The sequence below is a fragment of the Lepidochelys kempii genome, chromosome 1 (genome assembly GCF_965140265.1).
Source record: "Lepidochelys kempii isolate rLepKem1 chromosome 1, rLepKem1.hap2, whole genome shotgun sequence".
Classification (NCBI taxonomy): Eukaryota; Metazoa; Chordata; order Testudines; family Cheloniidae; genus Lepidochelys; species Lepidochelys kempii.
Genome location: NC_133256.1, coordinates 295,531,246 through 295,555,785, shown reverse-complemented (window position 1 = coordinate 295,555,785; position 24,540 = coordinate 295,531,246). Strand labels below are relative to the sequence as shown.

The following is a 24,540-nucleotide window of genomic DNA, read 5'->3' as shown; positions in this document are numbered from 1 at the left end:
CCCCGTGGCCCTGGCCCTGGCCCGGTGCCCCCCTCCCAGGCACTTGGTGCAGCCACTCCCTACCTCCGGCGCGCGGTTGCAAGCAGAGCGCGCGGGCCTCCTGCCCTGCCCACCAGCCCGGGCGCTCAGAGCTCTGCCGCTGCGGTCCTAGCGCCGGGGCCGCCTGCTCCGCCCGCGACACTGGGCCCGCGACGCTGCGGGGGCGGGGCCCGAGCGCCCTGGGCTGCGGCCGGACGCCGCTGGGCCCGATCCTGCACGGCCCCACTTTTGCGCCCCCGGCGGCGCTCGCCCCGCCCTAGTTGCGGCGCGGTACGAGGTACCCAGACCACGTGCTTCCTGCCCCCGCGAGTTCAGAGCCTGAGGCCCGATCCAGCAGGCCCGGGGATCCCTCCTTGTCTGCCCTCGCTGTAAGTCCCGCGGCCGTCGGGCCCCGCTCTCTACTCTGGGTCTGGGGGGGGGGGGGGTGCGCGCGCGAGAGCCGGGTCCCATGCAAGGCACTACGGCCCCGCAAACCTGACTGGGGGGGTCGGGTATCAATAAGGTCACCTGGTGAAGTAGGTTGGGTATGTACAACTTGTAAAACCTGTTTTGGGGCAGAAGGCATGATGTGGAGCTGAGATGAAGGGGAGCTACGGGGGAGGGACTCGGAGATGGACATAAATGGAGGACTCCCCATGTTTATATAGCACCTGACACAATGGAGCTCTGGCCTAGTTGACTTCTAGTACCACAATATAAATGTTAACGCTGGGGAAGTAGAAGAAAGAGCGGAAAGAGTAGTGGCAAGAATCAAGGGGATGAAAGCAGGCGATGGTGTGATTAAAAACCAGTGAATTAAAACAAGATAACTGTGAGTCTTATGCCTTATGTCAATTATAGTTTTAATTACAAGCCTGTATTAAAAGGATGCAATGCATTTGTTAGGAAGATGAGCAAATCCATAACTCCTTCAACATACGTGCGCTGCATTGGCTATAAACTCATGATGCAGCTGGCTGATTTCATTGATCCACAAGAAGGATGGAAGAAGCTAGCAGTAGATATAAAAGACCCTTCTGGTGAAAACAGATACAACCAAATGCATATAAGGTATTGTATAAAAGTCATGCGAAAATAGATTTGTTGTTTTTAATCAAATGCCAATTCCTCATTCCTGTGACTTGTAACAATTTCCATGTGAGGAGAGATTTAAAAGACTGGGACTGTTCAGCTTAGAAAAGAGATGACTAAGGGGGATATGTCAGAGGACTATAAAACCATGAATGTGTGGGGAAAGTGAATAGGGAAATGTTATTTACCCCTTCTGTCATAAATATAAAGGGAAGGGTAACCACCTTTCTGTATACAGTGCTATAAAATCCCTCCTGGCCAGAGGCAACATCCTGTTACCTGTAAAGGGTTAAGAAACTCAGCTAACCTGGCCGGCACCTGACCCAAAGGACCAATAAGGGAACAAGATACTTTCAAATATCTGGGGGTGGGGGGAAGGCTTTTGTTTGTGCTCTTTGTTTATGTGTTAGTTCTCTCTTGGGACTGAGAGAGGCCAGACAGAAATCCATCTTCTCCAACCCATCCTAATCCAAGTCTCCAATATTGCAACCAGTATAGGTAAGCCAAGCAAGGCGGATTAGTTTCTTTTGTTTTATGTGAATTTTTCCCTGTGTTAAGAGTGAGGTTTATTCCTGTTTTCTGTAACTTTAAGGTTTTGCCCAGAGGGGGATCCTCTGTGTTTTGAATCTGATTACCCTGTAAAGTATTTTCCATCCTGATTTTACAGAGGTGATTCTTTTACCTTTTCTTTAATTAAAATTCCTCTTTTAAGAACCTGACTGATTTTTCATTGTTCTTAAGATCCAAGGGTTTGGGTCTGTGTTCACCTGTACAAATTGGTGAGGATTATTATCAAGCCTTCCCCAGGAAAGGGGGTGTCGGACTTGGGGGGATATTTTGGGGAAAGACGTTTCCAAGTGGTCTCTTTCCCTGTTCTTTCTTTAAAATGCTTGGTGGTGGCAGCATACTGTTCAAGACCAAGGCAAAGTTTGTGCCTTGGGGAAGTTTTTAACCTAAACTGGTAAGAATAAGCTTAGGGGGTCTTTCATGCGGGTCCCCACATCTGTACCCTAGAGTTCAGAGTGGGGAAGGAACCCTGACACCTTCACATAACACAAGAAAACTAGGGGTCAGCTGATGAAGTTAATAGGCAACAGATTTAAAACAAACCAAAGGACGTACTTCACACAACACACATTTAGTCTGTGGAAATCATTGCCATGAGTTGTTGTGAAGGCCAAAAGTATAGCTGGGTTCAATAAAGAAATAGATAAATTCATGGATAAGATTAAGTTTTTGTCATGGTTATTTTTAGTAAAAGTCACAGACATATCGCGGGCAATAAACAAAAATTCATGGAAACCTGTGACCTTTACTAAAATAAGGAAACCTGTGTCTTTTACTAAAATAAGGGGAGGGACTGACAGCTCCTGCCCCTGCTGTCTGTGGCAGCTGCTGACAGCTGCTGGGGCCCCACATCCGCTCAGAGCTACAGGGATGAAGCTGAAGCAAAAAATGTCATGGAGGTCTCTGAAAGTCATGGAATCCGTGAGCTCCATGACAAAATCTTATTCCTATTCATGGAGGATAGGTCTATCAGTGGCTATTAGCCATTTTACTTTATTTTAAAAACTGATTGTTTAGTCTCTTACTTGAGTTATTCACGTAAAGTCTCTTTCTTTAAGGAGCCAAAAGGAAGTGAGGGGTGGAATTGCCCATCCCCTCTTTGTTTTATCTACCAGCTGGGTCTAAAGTCCAACAACTTTGGTTCCTTAATTTCTGGTTCCATATCTTCTTCTTTTTACAAAGCATGATTTTAACATAGCCCTTGAACCATATCAGCAGGCCCTTTTATTTGGATTAATTTAGTTTTTTTGTCTCCTTTTCATACCTTTTCCCAACAACATTTATTATTATAGGTTATTGTACGATCTTATAAACTTTCACATAATTTTTTTTTACAGTTGAGCTCACAATTAGGATAAATTTTTAAGCCCAATTGTTACGTATTTTTAGTACCCTTTTAACACTAAAGCCTCAATAGCCTTTCTGTAATAATAATAAAGTGGTGAAGACATTTAGTTAGGTTCCAGTTTCATTCAGTTTCTGTCCCTTTCAAGTTAAATAGTCTAAGCAAACTCAAAGTCAAAATGGAACAAAAATTATAAGAATTATTTTTATTTTGATAACACACCATGTAGTTGTTCACATATGCAGCAATATTGTGTGTATTTGGAAGAATGCTGCAAATGATCTGCACAGATGTATTTTAAACTTGGGTTTATGATCTTTCTGATGAAAGAGATTTTTGTTTCTGTATGTGTGTTCTTTGTTGCTGTTTACATTAGGTCTTGTTACCTTGCATTTTCTGGAAGACTTTATGAATAACTGAAGAACTAGTTGTACAATATGATGAATACCAAGGAAGTGAAACCTACCTGAGGGATTTAGTCAAGCTGTCTAAAATTTCTTAACAGCTTCTTAATTGGAACACCTAACAAACAGGTGGAAGAAACATTCTTTTTGCTAAATATTCAACACCCACGCCCCTTCATTTGAGGGCTGAGAAGGCACCCAGTCCACTTACCTGGGTCTTCCAGCAGGACCCTCTAGCAAAAACAGGAAAAATAGATTTATTTTTCTATCATTAAAATATTAGGAATAAACAGGAGAAAACTTTTTTTTTAAACTTTTCAGGTCTCCTGCCTATGCCATGAGGAAACACAGAAAGGGTGAAAACCTATCACCCTCCTCCTCCTCCTCCGCCCCGCCCACCCTACCTGTCTTTGCAGGTCACTTCTTATTTAAAAAAGTAATTTGGTTTTAATTTGTCTTTTAAGGAGATTTGAAGGGCTAATAAAGATGGGAAAGAGCCCCACCTGCGAATTACTGTATGACTGGGGAACATCGAACTGTACGGTTGGTGATCTTGTGGAGCTATTGACCAGGAATCAGTTCCTAGCACCAGCTAGCCTTTTGCTTCCAGGTAGTTCTGTTCTCCACAGTATGTATATATTGCATTCTCCATTTACACAGATTTTTTTTGTAATTTCACAGTAGCTCTCTATTTAAAAGAAATGAAATGACTAGCTTGTTTAAATGATAACTGAAGGTAGTTACATCTCTCCTGACTTATTTTTTTTTAATAACAAAGATTAAGAGTAATTGTTTAGGACATTACAAGGGGCATACATTTTTAAATTTTAGACACATACAGAACATGTCACCTTTAGTGAAGCTTAGATCTGTCAGCCTTTACTAAATGCTGATGCTATGTAACCTATGATTTTCTGTTTCCCAGCACTCTTTGATAGATTTTTAATTTCATTTGCAGATGCTGTTAGGGGGGCAGATGATGTTACGGTACCTCTTTCTTCACAAGAAACTATGCCTATACATGAAAAACAAGTGCCTGTACAGGAAAAACCAGTAATATCTGCAACACCTCTATTAGCTCAGAGTGAGGGACAACCTTCAGCTCCTTCCTGCTTACCTCAAGAGAACAACAGTCTGCAACTTAGTGACACAGGTATGCACTTTGGTAGAATTAAATGCAGCTTCAGCTACTGCCTTCCATCATTACACACATCCTTGACCCAAGTTCTAGAAGTGAAAAGGACCTACAGTAGCACCTCAGAGTTAAGAACACTTTAGGAATGGAGATTGTTCGTAACTCTGAAATGCTTGTAACTCTTGAACAAAACATTATGGTTGTCCTTTCAAAAGTCTTACAACTGAACATTGACTTACTACAGCTTTGAAACTTAAACTTAACTATGCAGAAGAAAAATGCAGCTTTCCCTTTATTTTTTTGATAGTTTACATTTAGAACAGTACTGTACTGTATTTGCTTTTTTTTGCCTCTGCTGCTGCCTGATTGCATACTTTTGATCCCAAATGAGGGGGGTAGTTGACCAGTCAGTTCGTAACTCTGGTGTTCGTAACTCTGAGGTTCTACTGTATAGCAACCAAGGGGCCAGATTTTGATATGCCTTTGCAAGTCCCTGTAAAAAGCCGCCTACCCCTTGTCCAGTTTTTGTGCTGCCTGCACAAAGGGATTTTGGCCTGTGGTCATCAAACTTCCAGTATGCATGCTCCATCTTGATATTAACAAGGCCACTGAGGTGGAGTGTTGGATATAGAAGCTTCTAATTCCAATGTGCTCTACATCAATGTTAGTGATGAGGTTGGACTGTTGGAGTACTTGCTTCATGGGCTACGCTTTAGTCTCCTGAGTTCTAAAATTAAAGCTGAATTGACTGTATATCTGGTTTCTTCCACACAAGGAACTGGAAGATATTTGTACTCAAATTACCTGCAAGTAGTGAGCAAAGTTATCAAAGAATAGCTAACTCACTTGTAATTTGTTTGCTTTTCTTACTTTCTGGTGTCTGCTCAGAGAGAGCAATTCTGGCTTAAAACTCGCAATGAATCCAAAATTAAAGCTCCACAATGCCATTATTTGTACTCTGGTAAATCTGTTGTTTAAATAGAGCAAAAGCAGGGAGATAGCCACTTCACACACAAGTAGCTTAGAGTGAAATTGACCTTTCAGTTCCATCCTAAATGTGAAATGTTTTTGTTTCAGGTTTCCACAGCTTTTGGTTCCATGAGTTGAAAAACGTTACAAACAACTTTGATGAACGACCTATATCAGCTGGAGGTAATAAACTGGGAGAAGGAGGCTTTGGAGTTGTGTACAAGGGCTACATCAATGGCAGAATTGTGGCAGTGAAAAAACTTGCTGCTGTAAGTTGTCATAACTATTTTGTATGGGCGTCGTATGCTTTATGGTATTACTACTGTGTATTTTAAGTGGACGTATTCAGTATTATTATAAGTGACCGGGATACTCCAGAATTTGACATCATTGAAAATTCAGTTGGGTGAGAATCTTTCTCAGATTTTAACTTTTTTTTTTTTTTTTTTTAATGTATTATTCTTTCATCAAAATGTAAGTCACCTGTTGGGATTTTTAGTAACATAGGCTTTACTATATAAGAGGTTAATGGTTCATCTACTGAGTTGTTTGTCTCCAAAGGGGGCCAATACCAGATGTTTCAGAGGATGGTGTAATTTTCCTCACCTACTGTGGTATACCAGATGATGCAGTAGTATGCAACTGACAGAGATGAATTGTAGAGGTTAATTTTTTCCTGGCCTGGTGATCAGTTTGTGCTCTGAAGTTTCAGAATGGATAGTCTCTGTAACTTTATTCTAGTTCAACTTAGGTGCTTCCAAGGTAAGACGTGAAAGCTCCATTTTAAAAAGAGTTTTCTAAAGGCCAAGAAACTATTGTAAGGAATAATCCAGTACTGGTAAGGATTGGAGCAATGATTTTATAAGTCTTTCCCATTCTGATTTCTGTGATTCTGTGCTTCAGATGTGTCTGGTCTTTGGTTTTTTTTTTTTTTTTTTTAAGCTCTCTGCCTCATTACTGGGTGGGTGACCCCACAAGTTAAATATACATTACATTAATATTTTGACTTTTATCTATTATACACTTGCTGGCTAAGTATAAATATTTACTTTTGTATTATTAAGCACAGTATTGCAATTAGAGGAAAAACAGGTGATCTAGCTTCTATGCTGACATCCTAGATCCAGTTATCTTCTAATCAAGGAAGTAAATAATAATGCTGTGATATCTCATTTTCAAGTTCCATTAAAAACCACACAGTAAAAAATAACATTTTCTAAATGGGAAAGGATAGAATTGCTAAGGAAAGAATCTTTTCAATTCTTGAAAAATATTGGTTATTACATACTGTTCTCTGTTTTTAGCTTTTAAAGTAATTGACATTGTCATTCATGGGTATTCAGAGGGACAATGTAACTAACATGTTTGTTTTTGGAGGAGAATGTAGCTTGTCTCAAATTAGAAGTGAAAAAGATAAGCTTTTATCTGCATTATTGTGCTGCTATATCTTGAAATGCTGAGTAAAATACCTTAATTTAAGGTTCAGCTGCCAGAATTTTGTGTAGGAGCCCAAATTTCTCTTTCCAAGGGCGCAGTCTTGTAGCTCGTGGTAAACTGAACAATGGGAGCCTACTTCTGCAGCCCTCTCCCCTACCAGTGGTCCAGTGAAATCAGTGGGACCACTCAGTTTACAAACACATACAGTAAAACTGATCTGTCATACGAGGGGATAAACGTCTTTCTACAACCCTGTAAGAGTTCTGATATTACCCTAATATTTTACTGCTCCTTTTTATCCCAGGCCCTTGAGGCTCAGTGTCAAGACCACCACCTTGGCTGTAGAGGATCTGAAAATTTAAGAGGGAGAGAAGTCTACATAGCTACTTTTTTTTTGTTGCTAAAGGGAATGTTGCAAGTTTGGTGTGGAAGACCCAAAAGAAATTCTGTCATTCTAATCAGCATTTCAAAGGACAAGAGAATACTGTGTAACAATGATAAAGAATGACTGTATAGAGTCAATGATTCCATCACAAGTAGTGGCAAAAGTTTACACACAAAATTTGGCACACTGTAAACATCCGCAAGGGGGAAATTGAGAACATCCTTCATTGACCCCCTGAGAAAGGTCCCTGTTGCACAGAAGCCAAGTTATTTAGTCAAGGGGGTAAAAACCAGGGAGGGAGAAGAACTATTTAACTTACAGGGAAAAGTTATCAGAAGAACAATTGGTATAAACTGGCTATGAATACATTTAGGTTAGAAATTAGGTTTTCTAACTGTCGGAGGAGTAAGGTTCTAGAATAGCCTCCCAATATTACTAGTGGGGGCAAACAACCTAATTAGTTTTAAGAGAGAGCTTGATACATTTAAGAGTGAGACAGTATGATGGGCTTACCTGCCGAGGCAAGGGGCTGAGTTCAGTGGAACATGGGGTTCCTTCCAGTCCTGTGTCTTATGTTCCCTAAATCTCATGCTTCAGGGTTTCAGCTGGTCACCTGCAGGGACTCAGGAAGGGAACTTCTCTCCCCATTGTATTCTGGGTTTTCTTTTATTCTTCCTCTGAAACAGAAACAGCCACAGCTGGATATGGGACATGGTATGCAATGGGCCAGTTCTCCATGGCAGTACAGAGATTCTTTCTCAGAAGCTTGGCTGGTGTGTCTTGCTCACATGCTCAGGATCAAACTGATAGCTATTTTTGGGATTAGGAAGTAAATTTCCACCAGGTCAGATTGGCAAGGGCCATGGGTTTTTTTCTGTGGCATAGGTAGGGATTGCTTGCTAGGATCATCCGGTTATATTTTACCAAATCAATTCCCTGCCATCGAAGGGGCCTCTGGCATTAGTGCATTCATTCCCTCCTATTCTCTGCCTGTGGTACACAGTAGTTTAATTTCCTGAGGGCTGTAATGTTTTGATTAGACTCAGTACAGGGATAACCGAATGGGGTTTAATGACCTGATGTGCAGGAGGTCATAGAATTATAGAATATCAGGGTTGGAAGGGACCTCAGGAGGTCATCTAGTCCAAACCCCTGCTCAAAGCAGGACCGATCCCCAATTAATGGTCAGACTGGATGATCTGATGATTGCTTCTGGCCTTAAACTCTTATTCTGTAAGGTCACAAAGGAAATCTCTGGTAGTGCCAAGAATAGGATCCAGTTCCATGACTTTAAAGTGTGTGCCTAAATGTGGACTAAGGAAGTGGTTTGATCCCCCCTCGCCTCCAAGTGTTGAGCACCAACTAATTTCCATTGACTGCAACAGCTGTTATATAGGACTGGACAAATGCAATGAGCAGTGTAGTGGCAAATAGGAAATTCCCTTGCAAGCATGTGGACATGGGTGGGGCTGCCCATCAGTTTCTGCAGGAGGATGTTGGTTGGGGGAGATGGGGAGGGGAGGGGAAGAGGTGTTTGCATCTATGAGAGTAGCCACCTGAATATGAATCAGTACTGTCTTTCTGGGTCAGCAAAGACATGTGATAAGGATGTTACATAGTACATATTGTACTGCCAACTGTTTCAAACCAATTTTCTATGGTTTACAAAAAGAGGTGTCCCCAAGTAAGATTTGCAATAAACTTGTTTTATATGTAATATCACCTACAAAATTAATGGAGAACTAATATTTTCTTTGTAGATGGTTGATGTAAGCATTCAAGATCTGAAACAGCAGTTTGATCAAGAAATAAAAATAATGGCAAAGTAGGTACTAAGTCATGCAAATTTAGCATAACTGTAGGTATAGAGGACCTACATTTGCAGAATTCTCCTTGTTAGCATGCTGCCTTAGGGTTTCATTACTATAGTTTTGCATGGGATAGTTTGGAAACTGTTAAGTGAAAACATTGTAAAACTATTGTGGATCTTTTCTGCTCAAGATAAAGGTTTAGGCTTATGATTAACTCTGCATAGTTTAGTAGTGCATTGAGTTTGCAGGTTTGCGGGCTGTTAGCCAGTGTCATGTATTTCCAAAATGCTTTGCATTTAGGCTAAGTTGTAAAACTATGAACTGAATTCCTAGAATGCTTTGTAATCATGCTAAGCTTTATTGTAGAAATTTACTAATAGCTAAACTGTTCCAATGTTTGTTCTCCGTATGTGTGGAGTCTGTCAGAAATAAGATGCATGTTCTGTTAAGGAATGTTGTATATAAATTGTATTGGGTACCATTAGCACAAAACAGTTCATGTCTCTATATGCAACTTGTATTCTATAGTCTACTACAAACTTTTTGGCCAGAGGGCCACATTGGGCTTCCAAAATTGTATGGAGGGCTGGTTAGGGGAGGCTGTGTCTCCCCAAACAGCCAGGCGTGGCCCGGCCCCTGCATCCTATCTGACCCCCCTGCTTCTCGCCCCTGATGCCCCCCCCTTCCTCCCCCGTTCCCTGTCGGCCCCCTGGGACTCCTGCCCCATCCACCACCCCCTGTCCCCTGACCACCTCTAGACCCTCCCATCCCTGACTGTCCCTTGCTGCCCCATCCAACCCTCCCTCTCATTCCTGACTACCCCCCTGGGACCCCTGCCCCATTCAACCCCCCTCTCCCCTGACAGCCCCCCCAGGACTCCTACCCCATCAACCCCCTCCTCCGTTCCCTATTGGGCTCCCTGGGACTTCTGCCCCATCCGCCACCCCTGCTCCCTGTATCCTGACCACCTCCGGACCCTCCCATCCCTGACTGTCCCCTGCGCCCCATCCAACCCCCGCTCTCATTCCTGACTACCCCTCTGGGACCCCTGCCCCATCCAACCCCCCTATTCCCTGCCCTCTGACCGCCCCGACCCCTATCCACACCCCCCTGACCGCCCCAACCCCTCACCCCCCCCGCCCCGCTGCTCTCTGCCCTCTTACCACCCAGCACAGAGCACTGGGTCAGGCCGTGGCTCTGCAACTGCGCTGCCTGGCTTCCCAGAGCGTTGCGCTGGTGGCGCGGTGCACTGAGGCTGCGGGGGTTGAGGGACAGCAGGGGAGGGGCCAGGCAGGAGGGTCCCGTGGGCTGGATGTGGCCTACGGGCCGTAGTTTGCCCACCTCTGGTCTACCAACATCTGGAATGTTGTTGCATATGGTTGGTACACATGTCTTTGCACCCTGAAAAATAGTTATGAAGCTAGATTAAAGAAAGGGGAGTAAGGTATATTAATCTTCTACTTGTCATAAACAAGTGGACTATAACTATAGGTCAAATTAAGTTCTCACTTTGAGATGGACTGAACTGCTACAACTCTGTTTCCCAGAGATTGATAATGTATGAACCTCTCTGGTTATGCTGATCTACCTTTGATTAATAAACTAATTGAGCTGAGTTATCTGATGTCTTACTAATCAATAATCCACACCAAACCACTAACAGGACTCAACTTTTTTTTTCTAAATGTTAGAAGTATCATGCAGCAGAACTAATTATTAAGGTTTCTCTTTGCCACAGGTGTCAACATGAGAACCTAGTAGAACTGCTTGGTTTCTCAGGTGATGGTGATCAGCCCTGTCTGGTTTACGAATACATGCCCAATGGTTCATTGCTTGACAGACTGGCTTGTCTGGTAAGTGAGATTTATTATTACTTTTCTAACTTTGTCTTCTACTTCTGTCAATGACTAGAAGTTTATTCTAATGTCCTTGAGACACTGATGGATTTGAAGTGGTCAAGCTATGATATTCTACTTCCAGCTGGGAGGCAAATACAGTTAACATTTTATACAAACATATTAACTTATTAGGAGATCAGATATAATATTAATTAATTAGAACAAGCTAGACCATTGTCCTTAACAACCTGTCTGAAAAATAGCAGCTCCCCGAGAGACTGAAAAAAGTCTGAAAGTTTTGTGAAATGTTTAAAAACCTGTAAGTTTATCAGTGAGTGCCAGAGTTCTTTGTTTGGTTTTTAAATGTCATCGTTCATAGAGCAATCTATTATCTTTTGTGATAAGTTGTGGTCTTCCCACCCTGTCCATTGTAACCATTTTTGTCAGGCATAAGTGTTTGTTTCTTGCTCTAGTCTCTGTCCTTGTAACATCAGTTGAAACTTCCAGAGTGTGGGAGTCAGTGTCAAAAACCGTAAACCAGGCTTAGCAAGCCGAAGAGCAGTATTTAAGCAATAAATATTGTCTGTATTTAAGAAATATTTTCTGTAAGTAAAATTCTTCCTTTTGATGTAGGGAAATGACTTATCGTGGAGGCTTGAGCCTCTTAGTAACTGTAATAAATGCCATCCGTGTTTGGCAGGTGTGCAGCTACCTACATGAGGGAGAAAATGTTCCCTGGCACAGAAATGTCAGTTTGATTTACAGATGTAACTTACAGTATGAACATGAGAAGAAACGCTTCTTACTTCATGTGGTTTCCTAGTACGGTGCTGAGCCAAATGAGCTTAGCTTCCTTCTAACTATAATCTAGTATTGCCCCTTTAGAAGACTTCAACAACAAAAAATAGTGGGTTAGTAATAAAACTAGTTGTTCAAAGATTATAAAGTGACAGTATACACATTCATCTCAAGAACTTCCTGTTCAGGAAAAGAGACCTGAAAGATCACGTCTTTCTGATGTTGGTGACTGGTTTCTTTTGCATTAGTCTCAAGAGGGAAACAACTGTCTAAGAAAATACAATCATTTAAGAAAAACTATAATGTAACTTTTAAATGGACCTTACATGTACACATGAAATAAGCAAGCTAACCACTATGTCCGTGTTAAGATTCTAAATGCCAGTCAAGTCTACACACAGACTTGCACCAGTTTCAGAAAAGGTGTTTGTTGGGGTTTTTAAAAAAACGGATTTAGTTAAACCAGTGCAAGTCTGCTTATAGATATTCTTTATTTTGGTTTAAGAGTAGCTTATTTCAGTTTAGCTTAATCCTGTAGAAAACTGATCAAGCTAAACTGAAATAAGGCCTAGTGTAAAACACAATCTCACTGTTTTTACTAAAGGTGTAACTTTAAACAAATTTAGTTAAACTGGTGAAAGCCCCAAACTAAGCCATTATAAATCAGGGTTAACCCTATAAGAGTGTCCACTTACATTTGTATCAGTTTAGTAAAATCATATTAAAAACTGACTTAAAATGAATGCAACATCTGAGTGTAGACAAGTCTTAAGTGTCTTGGTGTACAAACTTGTGCCGGTGTAAATAAATCTGTTTAAAAACAACTAAAAAAACACTTTAAACTGATGCAAGTTGGCTTGTAGACAAGCCTCTTTCTTTGGAAGAGGTGTGTGTGAAAATCTTTTGCTATTTGTCTCTGTAACCTCAGGAATCAGCACTAGGGAAAGAGGAAGCTGGGCAGAGCACTCCTAGTCTGAAGGGGAGGCAGAAATAGGCCAGGCCCTTGCATGTAAGGGAGAGAGAGCAAGCTTATTCCCTATTATGTCCCCAAGGCTTCTCCATCCAATGACTAGAGGGGGAAATGGGTGGTTGTCAGAATGTTTATTATGCTTGCTGACTTTCAAGAATTCCCATGGGTACTTGGCACTGCTTTTTTGGCTCATCCCCTTCACTACACAGAGCCTAGGCTGAGCTGAGCTGGAGAAAGGGGATTCATGCCAATCCTCTTCCCTAGGTGGCTGACTGGGTACGGATGGCGGGGGGGGGGAGTTAAATGTCCCCATTCTTCCAGCCTAATTAGTGCCATGAACTAAAGTGAAAATCTTGTGCTGGTCAATTGTATGTTTGCAATCATTTATTGAAGGAACATTAGCTTTTCACTTTGTCATTCATGTTCATAAAGATGTTTATTGACTGGAACAATTTGCTTTGGTTGTGTAGATGTGATGTTGCGACTGCTGTGGCTGAAATAAAATATAGGATGTAATTGTTGTCGATGTAGTTAGCTCTTTGTTTTGCAATTTGGTGTTTGCCGGTATGTAGGTAAAATCAAAGCAATAAAGAGCAAGTTTTGAAACAACCTAATGCAGTTCTTAAAATAAAAAGGGGTGGGAAGAGGAAATCTATATATTGCTACACAAGTGAAGAAAGAGAGAAACATTTATTAGTCTTTAAAATGACCTACTGAAAGCAGCTAAAACTGTCAGACCAATGTTGAAAGCAATGCAAGAGAAATGAAACATATCAGATTATTATCACTTCAGATTTTAATACATCTAAATGAGTTTGCCCTAATTACAAAGTCAGGTATTTCATTATCCTAAAATGTTTCCTCTTCCCTAGGTCACTTGAGAGATCAGGAAAAGGTGTTAATGACCTAATGATAAACAGTGTCTCCTCAAGTTTATTTGGCATCCAAAACCTACTCTCTGGAGTTTGGATCTTGATCTGTCATATAGAATTGTTTGTTGGGGCTTGCTGTGTTCTATCAGTACTGAGGGATTCACAAGGGATGGTTAAAATCTAAAGTGTCTGCTGTCCGTTTAGCACAGAAATTAATTGGCCTCAAGTGGAGTGTTGATATATGTACCAGTGATATAAATAATATTTCTATGTCTTCTGTTTTAAAGATCATCAGTCTTTTGAGATTGCAGAGGCAAGCTTTTTAAATTTTTATTCCTGAGTTGCTGAAACCAACTTTTTATAGACTATAGTCTCTTTACTAAACTTCATGTAATCTTCCTGTTTTAGACCCAAAAGGAGAGAGAAGCAAAATGAACACCTAATCTCTTACTTTTTTCATGCTTCCTCCCCACCCCCATTTTAATGATACGCAAGTGTCTTAGTCACTAGGGGCCACATTTTAAAATGTATTTAGGTGCCTTAAGATGCAGATGGGCACCGAGGCATTTTTGAAAATCCCACTAAATGCCTAACTCCCATTGATTTCAAGTCTTTCCATTGACTTGGGATCAGGCCTCTGTACTTCTATTCAAGAGTTTAATGCAGCACTAGGAGGCCTTCATCTGTCGTCTTATATGTTGCAGCCACTTTTGATTGTATCTGATCGCTGTGTTCCCCTTTCAGGAATAGAAATGTTCCTGGGTCAGAAATCAGACCATGCCTGCACGACAGGGACTAGAGCGGCACAGCTGCGCACCGTAGTGTAGCTGCAGCCTACAGTGATGGACGGGATTTTTCTCTCACCGGAGGAACACCACCTCCCCGAGTAGTTAGGTTGACACAAGCGTTCTTTCATTGAGCTAGCTATGTCTATACAGGGGTGAGGTAGGCATAGCTGTGGGACTCAGTGGGTTTTTTTCACACCCCTGAGCGCTGTAGACATGTCGACCTAAATGGTAAACATAGACCAGACCTCAGACTTACCAGTTACCATTACAAGCACATTTTTTTTGGGTGGAGAGCGGAAACTGACATGGTGAATGAAGAATAAAGTCCTACATAGATCTACCTCCTCTTCTGGGACACATATTTGTAAATCAAATACATATATTGATGTCTTTTCACTCTTTCCCTCCCCCCACTTTTCTCTTTTAAGGATGACACTGCACCAATTCCTTGGAGTACAAGGTGTAACATTGCTCAAGGTACAGCAAATGGCATCAGCTTTTTACATGAAAACAATCATATTCACAGAGATGTTAAAAGGTAAAAGCTGCTAACGCTCAATAATGCCCACAGATTTTTCACGGAGTGCATTTTAGAGAGAGTAGAGAAGAGAATGGACTAGGAGATGAGTGATGTATGTCCTCTTTGCCAAGGTAGCCTAGTTCTTACAAATACCACTTTGATAGAATTGTTTTCTATTTTTCTGTATCAGGACTGTTTACCTACAATTTTAAGGCCTGTTTGTCAGTCATTTTAAAGACAACTTTATTTATGTAGTGATTTACCTATGAGAATATCAGAACATCTCTGTGTATACAGAACAGTTTTATGCAAAGTAATTGACCCCTAGATCTTTTCACATTTTCCAAAGTATCGTAGTGGCTTTGCAACTTACTCTTCATTATGCAGTCTTTCTGGATTTTGTTTTATGCCTAACGCTTGCACTGTGTGAGCATATTTTCTCCCTTTTGAGTATGGTGTCTCTTTCCAAAGTCTGTTTCATCTTTCCTCCACAAATGAAATCTTAGTGAGACTGAACAGACCTGCAAAACGTCACTTCAGAAATTACTCAAGGACATGAACTTTTCCTGCGAAAGAGTCCTGTCATACTATTTTTGGGTCTGTGCTGCAAAGACCTGACCAGATGAGAATTTCCATAGCTAGAGTTCTAAAACGTTGCTCCTGTCAAGGTGGCGTGAGCTGCCACCGTAGAACAGACGATGTGTGATCCCTGAGTGTATCCAAAAGTCAGTTCTTGTCTAACTGCAACCAGTGTAAGAGCATTTGCTGGTCACTACACATGCTTTAGTAGTGCTGCACCATGACAGCTTCGATGGGGGATTTTTCACTGAAAAACCTCTTTTCTGGAGCATTTCCTCTGAGTGTACCTCCTTTCAGTTATTGCTATTTTTAATTAAAAAACCTCTGTAATGGAGACTGGCTTTAATCAAGTTTGCATGCCAATGGTGTACAAAGGAAGTGGACTCTTCCACTTACTTGTTATCCCAAAAGTAATTTCTGCTATATCCAGCTCTTAGAGCTAAATTTTTGTGTAGCGTTTTTCAGAGTAGCAATGCAGTTCAGCTATTTCAAGAAATGCCTGGGAAGGAATCAAGCCACATCCCTGAGGGACAAGCATCTTAGACCTTGAGAAGGATCGTGACTGGCTGAACTGTAGGATAATGTCATGCAGAAGGTCCTGAAGAAGTCCTGTCTCCCGCAACACTCCTGCTGAGTCCAGTTCACCTCAACCCTGCAGTCCTCTCTGGGTGCTGGAAAAAGGGAGTATTCTTACTCCAGCTCCCACCCCAAAGGCTCCTTGCTGCTTTGACTCTGTGTGTCAGAACCGCCCCTCTGCTCAAGCTTCCCAGCAGCTGGAATTTCTGGGGAACAGAGTGTCTTCTACTTTACCCCTCCTCTGGTCTCCTGACCTCTGTGAGAGGGAGTTGTTCTCCCTTTGTACCACTTTGTCCTCCTTTCCTCCCCGGCTTGGACTCTGTTTTTTGTCTTTTTCCACAGTGAATAGCTCAATGAGAGAGTGTGACTGCTACCACTGATAGTTTTTTCAAGCAGAAAGAGCACCGTAAACAAGGCAATTCTTGTTATAATTTCTATGTTCATGGGTGTAATGAATAGCTGTGGAGAAATCAAACAAGGTTCTGGTCAGTCTTCACATTGCTGCAGTTTGGGGAAACTGAATATTAACAGAGGCACGAGGATGGGGTCTCTGCAGATTTGGGAAGCCATCACTGAATTGTTGTTTTCATTGTTGCTCTTAACTCTTGATTGTGTTGTATGCAGGAAAAAAGTGGGTTGTTCTTTTGTAGTTGGACACAATCACAACAGAACTCGCTTCCATTCTGCTCTGTGAAGCATATCAAATTATGGTCTCTCTTATAAGCTGCTTGCCTTCTCAATCTGAGAAGAACTATGACTTACTTAAAAAGTTGTGTTTTTTTTTTTTTTTTCACATATGGTGTTCCCACTGGCCTATTTGGGAGTTATGTGCATCACGCATTGGTGGATGGACCCTTGGTTAGTGTTTGGCCTGTTGCTGTGATCATGTATTAGGGATCCTTTTATAGCTGGTCTATTTTTTAAGATTAAGGCAGCTAGTAATCTTTCATAAGTGATGGTTGTGCTTAAACATTTTGCTTAGAAAGCTCTAAGAGAGGGTGGAGATAATAATGTTTCTAATAGGCTTTGTTTATTTGAGATGTCTCCTATGGATCTCTTACGGTTCCAGTAGTATGTTCATAAAATGGAGAGATACTGCCTAGGTTTTGAGGTTCTTTAATCCTGTCTCAGGTTCAAGAAGCCAAAAATATTTAAATTTAAAAACAGTAAAATATATATCTACATTCAGTAAAAAGTATGAGTATTTTTCCTTTCATATAGCTTAGCCTAGTTCAGTGCAGTTTTTCTTTGAGGCCACTAATGACTTATATGCATGGAGTGGTGTTGTAACTGTGTTGGTTCCAGGATGTTAGAGAGATCAAGTGGGGTGAGGTAATATGTGGACATGCCTAGGTGACTTCCCTTAACTTGGTATGTTCATGCCTCAAGGGGAAAATAAACATCGTTGTATTCCTTCTGCCTCCTTAGTAATTTTTGTTGGCTCATGGATATGCACCAAAAGCAGCTCTTTGGTGTTTTGTGTAGGATAGGCTAGAGAATCGAGAAGGTTTTGTGGAGGATTCTACATCAGGAACTTTACTAAAATTAACAAGCCTGTACAGTTTTGCTTAAAGGAGGAGTATTCAAACTGTGCCTAGAATTTTGGGATGTGAATGTAACGGGATTAGTAGCCTTTAAGTAGTTTCTGTATTTTAGTTTTTCTCCCTCTTAGTCTCCAGGAGAGCTTGTGCGTGAATTAGTCTGCTGGCCAGCCAGTTACTGATTTATTTAGTGAGCAGTTTGTTTTGATAGTTATGGTAGATTCCCATCAAAGATCACTTGCCTATATTTTGCTTACTAAAGTAAATCATCAACTTCAGTGAGTTCTCCAGATTCCAAATATCAGTTAAAATAGTGATTACAGTTCATGTACAGATGTTTAAATGCTTTTTAAAGTGAGATAGAAAACACAGAGTTACTCCACTACTACAGAGAACATTATTTTTGTTTTTCAGTGCAAATATCTTACTAAATGAATCATTTGTGCCAAAAATTTCTGACTTTGGACTTGCAAGGGCATCCGTGAAATTCACACAAACCATCATGACTGATAGAATTGTGGGAACAGCAGCCTATATGGCACCCGAAGCCCTGCGTGGAGAGATAACACCCAAATCTGATATTTTCAGTTTTGGTGTGGTGAGTAGCAAATAAAAAACTGTTATACTTTCTAATTAATGAGAACTGGCGTTTGAGTCTATTACTGGTGGCTGCTATTTTCCTGAAAAGTGAGTTTGATGATGTGGAACATCAACGTAAGATCACAAACTTAAGTTCCAATTATCTTAAATACCAGCTTTACAATCTTTAAGATTACATTTATATGTTAAATATGGTTTCCACTACCACAGTTTATAACAGGGAACTGGTTCTCCTACTTTTCTGCTTTTGAAACAAACAACCCCAAACCTGAACGCTGTGTGCTGCTGAAGGATAGTAATTGATGCCCGTCATGCCTAGCTTGCTCGTAAGTCAGTATGAGTGGAGGGTTAGTGCTTCTTGCTCTACCTGAGGGGTACTCAGGAAAGTGGTGAACCCAAATCTGAACAGATTATCCAGCATCACAAGAGCTGCCAACGCCTGCTTTCCAACTATCAGCTTGGGGGACAAAAAGACAAGGAAAATGTTTAAGTACCTGAAAAATACCTATCATCTGCTGGGGAGGGAAGGGGGCGTGAATAGGAAAAATAAACGCCACCATATGGGGTCGAGAACTCCAGGGAGTGCCCATACTGCACACGAGGTGAAAATGGAAGGGAAATAGACTTGGGGTGACAAACCAATTTCACCCATCAGCTAGGCAGGAGAGGGAGAAAATGGAGACCCTCATTAGGTGGGATAGGGTGAGAGAAGACGAGGAGTTCACCTGCTCTTCCAAAAATGGGGAAATGAGAGAGGCAGGAGTCAGCCAGTTATGTCCACAAATGTGTTCTTCTTTGCAAGCTGTGATCCTAGGGACTTGTACTTGAAACTGTTATTAATATAAACTGAAGATCTTGTTCCTTTGTTTCAAATTATTTGTGTGTTAACTGTTTCTGGATGCTTTCCTAGCCGTTACCTCTTTTGTGTTTCTTGTAGGTTTTACTGGAAATAATAACGGGGCTTTCGCCAATAGATGAAAACCGGGAGCCACAGTTACTGGTATTGACTTTTTTTTTCTCCTCATCCCAGAATTGTTTTATAATAAACCATAGTTTCCAGATTGAAGAAGTCCCAGCTTTGTCACCCAGGAGGTACTGACGGTGCATCCAGTTGCTATGCCAAAGTCTGTTTCAGGAGTTTTCTTGAGCTAGTGGGAGAGAGTCTAATCAGGAATAAGAAAAACACAAGGCCAGTTTTGAGGAAGCTGCCCTATCCTACCCCTCTGGGCCACAGGTGACACATTGCATCAACATCTGGGAAAAAGGCCTCAACAAGTCCATAGAAATAAATCCTTTCCTAACAAAAGAAAGGAACCAGTCACACTCCATCATGCATCCTTCATCATTTCCTGAGGTAAATTTAGTTATCTCATGGCAGCTATCACATCTTTGTTTTGCAAACAGGAGAACTGGGGAACTTAGTAAGGGACTGTTGAGCCTTAACTGGGTTAAAAGTTCACAGCTTGTGTTGCATCTAAAAGCAGAAAATTGCTTTACAACTTCTATTTAAAATGGAATTTATAGTTAACTTATACTAAGTTTGTATTAAAAGAACATAGGGATGCAACCCCATATTCCTGGTGTCTCTACATTCCCCACTGCCAGATGCTTCAGAGGGAGTGAACAGAAAAGGGCAATTATTGAATGATACATCCCCTGTTGTCCAGTCCCAGTTTCTGGCAGGGGGAGGTGGAGTATGGGACTGTATCCCTGATGATCTTGGCGAATAGGTCCATCAGTGGCTATCCCCAACAAACTTATGTAATCCTTTTCTGAACCCAGTTATTCTTTTGGCCATCACAACATCCCCTGGCAATGAGTTCCACAGGTTGACTGTGTATTGTGTGAAGAAGTACATCCTTATGTTTGTTTTAAACCTGCTGCCTATTAATTTCATTGAGTGACTTCTGGTTCGTGTGTTATTTACCCCTTCGCATAATACTTCCCTGTTCACTTTCTCCACATCTTTAATGATTGTATAGACCATCATATCCCCCCTTAGTCGTCTCTTTTTCCAGACTGAACATTCTCAGTCTTTTTAATCTCTCCTCAGATGGAAGCTGTTCCATACTCCTAATCATTTTTGTTGCCCAATTCAAATGTATCTTTTTTTGAAATGGAGCGACTAGAACAGTATGCACTATTCAAGGTGTGGGCATACCATGGTTTTATATAGTGGCATTAGGATATTTTCTGTCTTATTATCTCTCTCTTTCCGAATGGTTATTAATGTTCTGTTAGCTTTTTTGACTGCTGCTGCACATTGAGCAGATGTTTTCAGAAAAATAACCACGATGACTCCAAGACTTCTTTCTTCAGTGGTATCAACTAATTTAGACCCCATCATTTTGTATGTATAGTCGGGATTATGTTTTCCAATGTGCATTACTTTGCACTTATCAGCTTTGAATTTCATCTGCCATTTAGTTGCCCAGTCACCCAGCTTTGTGAGATTTCTTTGTAATCTGTAGTCAGCTTTGGGCATTACCATTTTGAGTAATTTTGTATTGTCTGCAAACGTTGCCACCTCACTGTTCACCCCTTTTTCCAGATCATTTAGGAATATGTTGAACAGCACCGGTGCCAGTACAGATCCTTGGGGGACCCCACTATTTACCTCTTTCTCCACTGTGATACTATCCATTTATTCCTGTCCTTTGTTTCCTTTCTTTTAACCGGTTACTGATCCGTGAGAGGACCGTCCCTATTATCCCATGACTGCTTACTTTGCTTAAGAGCGGTTGGTGGGGGACCTTGTCAAAGGCTTTGTGAAAGTCCAAGTACGGTGTATCAACTGTATCACCTTTGTCCACATGCTTGTTGACCCCTCAAATAATTGTAATAAATTGGTGAGGAATGAATTCCTTTTACAAAAGCAGTGTTGTCTTGTCCCCAACATATTGTGGTCATCTATGTGTCTGAAAATTTTGTTCTTTACTATAGTTTCAACCAATTTGCCTGGTACTGAAGTTAGGCTTACCAGCTTGTAATTGCCAGGATCGCCTCTGTAGCCCTTTATAAAAATTGACATTACATTAGCTACCCTCTAGTCATCTGGTATGGAGGCTGATTTAAGCAATAGGCACTTGCTGGAGGATTCTCTGCTCCTTGAAGTCTTTAAACTACGATTTGAGGACTTCAATAGCACAGATGTAGGTGTGAGGTTTTTTTGTAGGAGTGGTGGGTGAAATTCTGTGGCCTGCATTGTGCAGGTGGTCAGACTAGATGATCATAATGGTCCCTTCTGACCTAAATATCTCTGAATCTCTGAATCTATATCACAGTTAGTAGTAGTACAATTTAATATTTTATTTCCTTTGGAACTCTTGGGTGAAGAGGCCTGGTGACTTATTACTGTTTAGTTTATCAATTTGTTCCAAAACCTCTTTTATTGACCCTTCAATCTGGGACAGTTCCTCAGATTTGTCACCTAAAAAGAATGGCTCGGGCATGAGCGTCTCCCTCACATCTTCTGCAGTGAAGACCAATGCAAAGAATTCATTTAGCTTCTCTACAATGGTCTTGTCTTCCTTGAGTGCCCCTTTCGCACCTTGATTGTCCAATGGCCCCACTGATCGTTTAGCAGGCTTCCTGCTACTGCTGTACTTAAAAAAATGGTTGTTAGTTTTTGTGTCTTTTTGCTAGTTGCTCTTCAGATTCTTTTTTGGCTGCCTAGTTATATTTTTATACTTGCCAGAGATTATGCTCCTTTCTATTGTCCTCATTAGGAGTTGATTTCCAATTTTTTAATGGATGTCTTTTTGCCTCTAACCGCCTTTCCTAGTCTGCTGTTTAGCCATGGTGGCATGTATTTTTTTTTTTTTTGGCCCTCTACATGTGTGCACACACATGCACGTGTTTGAAGCTTGTGTCTTTTACCAGCCGAGGTTGATCCAATAAAAGATATTACCTCCCCCACCCTAACTCTCAGTAAAATGTAAAGTACTCACAAGTTTAAACCTCACTGCTCCTTTCAAAAAGTTGCTCTACTCAAAACAGTTTTAACACTACCAAATTCTCTTACAGTTAAGTATCAAAGAAGAAATTGAAGATGAGGAAAAGACCATTGAAGATTATGTCGATGAAAAAATGAGTGAGTGGGACACCATTTCCATTGACAAAATGTATTCAGTTGCTAGCCAGTGTCTGAATGAAAAAAAGAACAGGAGGCCAGACATTAAGATGGTACATGGATTTTCACTTTAAGGTTTGTTTGGCCAATATATTTTGTGTGCTGGTGGTAATGTAACTAATTCACATCTGTTCTACTTTTGCAGGTCCAGCAGCATCTACAAGAGATAATAGCCTGATATCTGTTTCTTACCAGTTTGGTGCTATTCCTGCATTCCAGGCTTTTGTGGCCTCTATGTGCAATCTGTTGTTGGCTTTTCACCACTGTGCCTTCTTTCCTTGAAAGACCAGGCAAGGAACTTTCTCATAGACTTTATGCTTTAGTCATTTAAGGGAGTTGATGTCCCATTAAAACAACGGATATCTTAAATCACTTCTATAAGACTTTCTTCAGTAGCCAGAGAGAGCGAGAACACGGAGGTTCTTTTTATGGCAACACATTGTGCTTCTGCTATACCATCTCCACTTCGTTTTCTAAATATATTTCCTGACTAGAATCCAGGCTTCTGCAGCTCCCTGGGTAACACGTACCTGTTACAAGGAGACTATGATAAACAAATCGATGACTTGTAAATTGCTTCTAAGCAGAAAGACTAGCCCTTTTCGGTTTCTACTCTAAGCAAAAACATTTCAAACTGAAGAGGTCAGTCTGTATTGCTCTCGGACAGAGTTCAGGTAACCTGCATTAATCTGTTGTTCCATGTGGTCATAGAGTCAGAGTTCAAGGCCAGAAGGAACCAGCAGATCATTTAATCTGACCGGCTCTATATCACAGGCCAGCACCTGCACACATCATTTAAAAAAACATCCCTTCCTGACCCCTGCAGATGGCCAGCTGAAACCCTGAAGCATAAGCTTTGAAGAATGTATGATATAAACTGGAAGTGAGCCCCAAGGCTGCTGAGCTCAGCCCCCCACCACCATAAGCAACCTTGTCATAGTCACACTTGTTAATTTGTCCAGCTCTTTCTTAAAACTACATGATCTTGGTAATACCCATTTAAAACAAACTGAGCTACTTTGCTCAATGTTTTAACTTATGTTGGGAATCGAAATTAATGTGAAGTCCCTTTGGCAATAGCTATAAATATAAGCTGCCATCTGTGAGTTTGCAGATTTGTGTTTTTAAAAAGCCTACACGGGAGCAGTGGTATTTACATGGAAGCATATTTTGCAGTCTTTTTTTTTTAACAAGGAAAAGGAAAAGCTGCAGAGCAGTGCAAATTGAGAGTAGAGAACTGAGAATTGATAGGTGTGGGTTTACTTTTACTGACTCATATGACCTAATGACAAGCCATTTCATCTCTATTCCTCAATTTCCCCATTTAGGAAAAAGCTGTTTGACCTGTTTTTGTAGTACTCTGAGATCTTTGGAGAAAATGCTGTATAAATGTAAAGTATCATTAATACTCATTTTGTAAGTGATCAGTATTGTCTTCACATCCAATAGCCGAGTTTAATTTAAGAGCTTATATAGACTAAAATGACTTGTGTACTTGAAAGGTTTTATAATAAAAGAATATATGATGGACCAAACCACAGGCTAAAAATTGATCACTCCACAGTGAAAGAATAACCTACATTGATCTTGTATAAAAATGCTACTGTTTGTAAATAGAAGATACGAATTTCAAATAAACTTTCCTTTTTGCACCTGCCATTCATTTAGCTCTTTCTTGACCAGTTATTGTGCATAGAAAACAATTGAACAAACTGAAATCCATACTTGTGATGGAACAAGAACAGTAGAATTTAGGGCACCTCAAATCAGAGTAGAGTAGATTGACCTCTCTCCATTAAAGGTGTGGTACGTGTCATTTTCAAATTATTAATTATATTAGTAAACAAATTCTCCCATACAGCTAATAAGTCCTAAAGTGCCTCTTTAAATAAATGGACTAACACGTACATCTAAATACAAATTAACTTTAACATTGTTATGGTGGGTGACTTAAATTGAGCATAGGTTAAAGGGTTTTAACATGAGTCAGAATAAGCCATAATTGTTAATATATATTCTTATTACTAGAGTGTTATGCAGCTTTGGGAAACAGTCACTTTGTAGCTCTGGTGCTAGAATTGGAGGTGTCTGAGGACCCTGAATGAAGCTCAGGCTGATTGGGAAGAGATTCCTGTTAAGAACTGAACTTTACAAAAATGAAGA

The 24,540-nt window shown here is 40.8% G+C and overlaps 2 protein-coding genes across 6 annotated transcripts in view; one reads left to right on the top strand and one right to left on the bottom strand.

The window, feature by feature from the left end:
• Positions 1-8,010, bottom strand: part of PUS7L (pseudouridine synthase 7 like) — a 28,952-nt gene extending 20,942 nt beyond the window's left edge. The window contains exon 1 of one of the 3 annotated variants that reach the window (XM_073328010.1): positions 7,866-8,010. The gene's annotated coding sequence lies outside the window, so the exon portion shown is untranslated. Of the gene's footprint in view, positions 1-63; positions 292-7,865 lie in introns of those variants that run through there. The other 2 variants (XM_073328008.1, XM_073328009.1) reach the window with 2 other exon arrangements.
• On the top strand, positions 162-24,030 carry IRAK4 (interleukin 1 receptor associated kinase 4). Of its 3 annotated transcripts, XM_073328013.1 has the most exons (12): positions 162-407; positions 925-1,089; positions 3,891-4,036; positions 4,385-4,579; positions 5,639-5,799; positions 9,113-9,177; positions 10,902-11,016; positions 14,858-14,967; positions 18,060-18,243; positions 19,183-19,245; positions 22,272-22,430; positions 22,523-24,030. In XM_073328013.1, exons 2-12 carry the CDS (start codon positions 929-931, stop codon positions 22,553-22,555), a joined length of 1,392 nt encoding a protein of 463 aa, XP_073184114.1. In that variant the 5' UTR covers positions 162-407; positions 925-928; the 3' UTR covers positions 22,556-24,030. The 3 variants fall into 3 exon arrangements, with proteins under 3 accessions (XP_073184114.1, XP_073184115.1, XP_073184116.1); XM_073328014.1 differs by lacking the exons at positions 162-407; positions 925-1,089 and adding an exon at positions 1,168-1,608; XM_073328015.1 differs by lacking the exons at positions 162-407; positions 925-1,089; positions 3,891-4,036 and having other exon boundaries at positions 4,494-4,579; positions 5,639-5,713.
• The last annotated feature ends 510 nt before the right edge of the window (positions 24,031-24,540 follow it).

What these genes read in the sequence shown, in the direction of transcription:
- IRAK4 (XM_073328013.1), top strand. Translation starts at nt 929, where the DNA reads ATGAGCAAATCCATAACTCCTTCAACATACGTGCGCTGCATTGGCTAT. An exon ending in CAGTGAAAAAACTTGCTGCT is followed by an intron (nt 5,800 to 9,112) that starts GTAAGTTGTCAT and finishes TTTTCTTTGTAG; the next exon opens with ATGGTTGATGTAAGCATTCA. An exon ending in ACCGGGAGCCACAGTTACTG is followed by an intron (nt 19,246 to 22,271) that starts GTATTGACTTTT and finishes ATTCTCTTACAG; the next exon opens with TTAAGTATCAAAGAAGAAAT.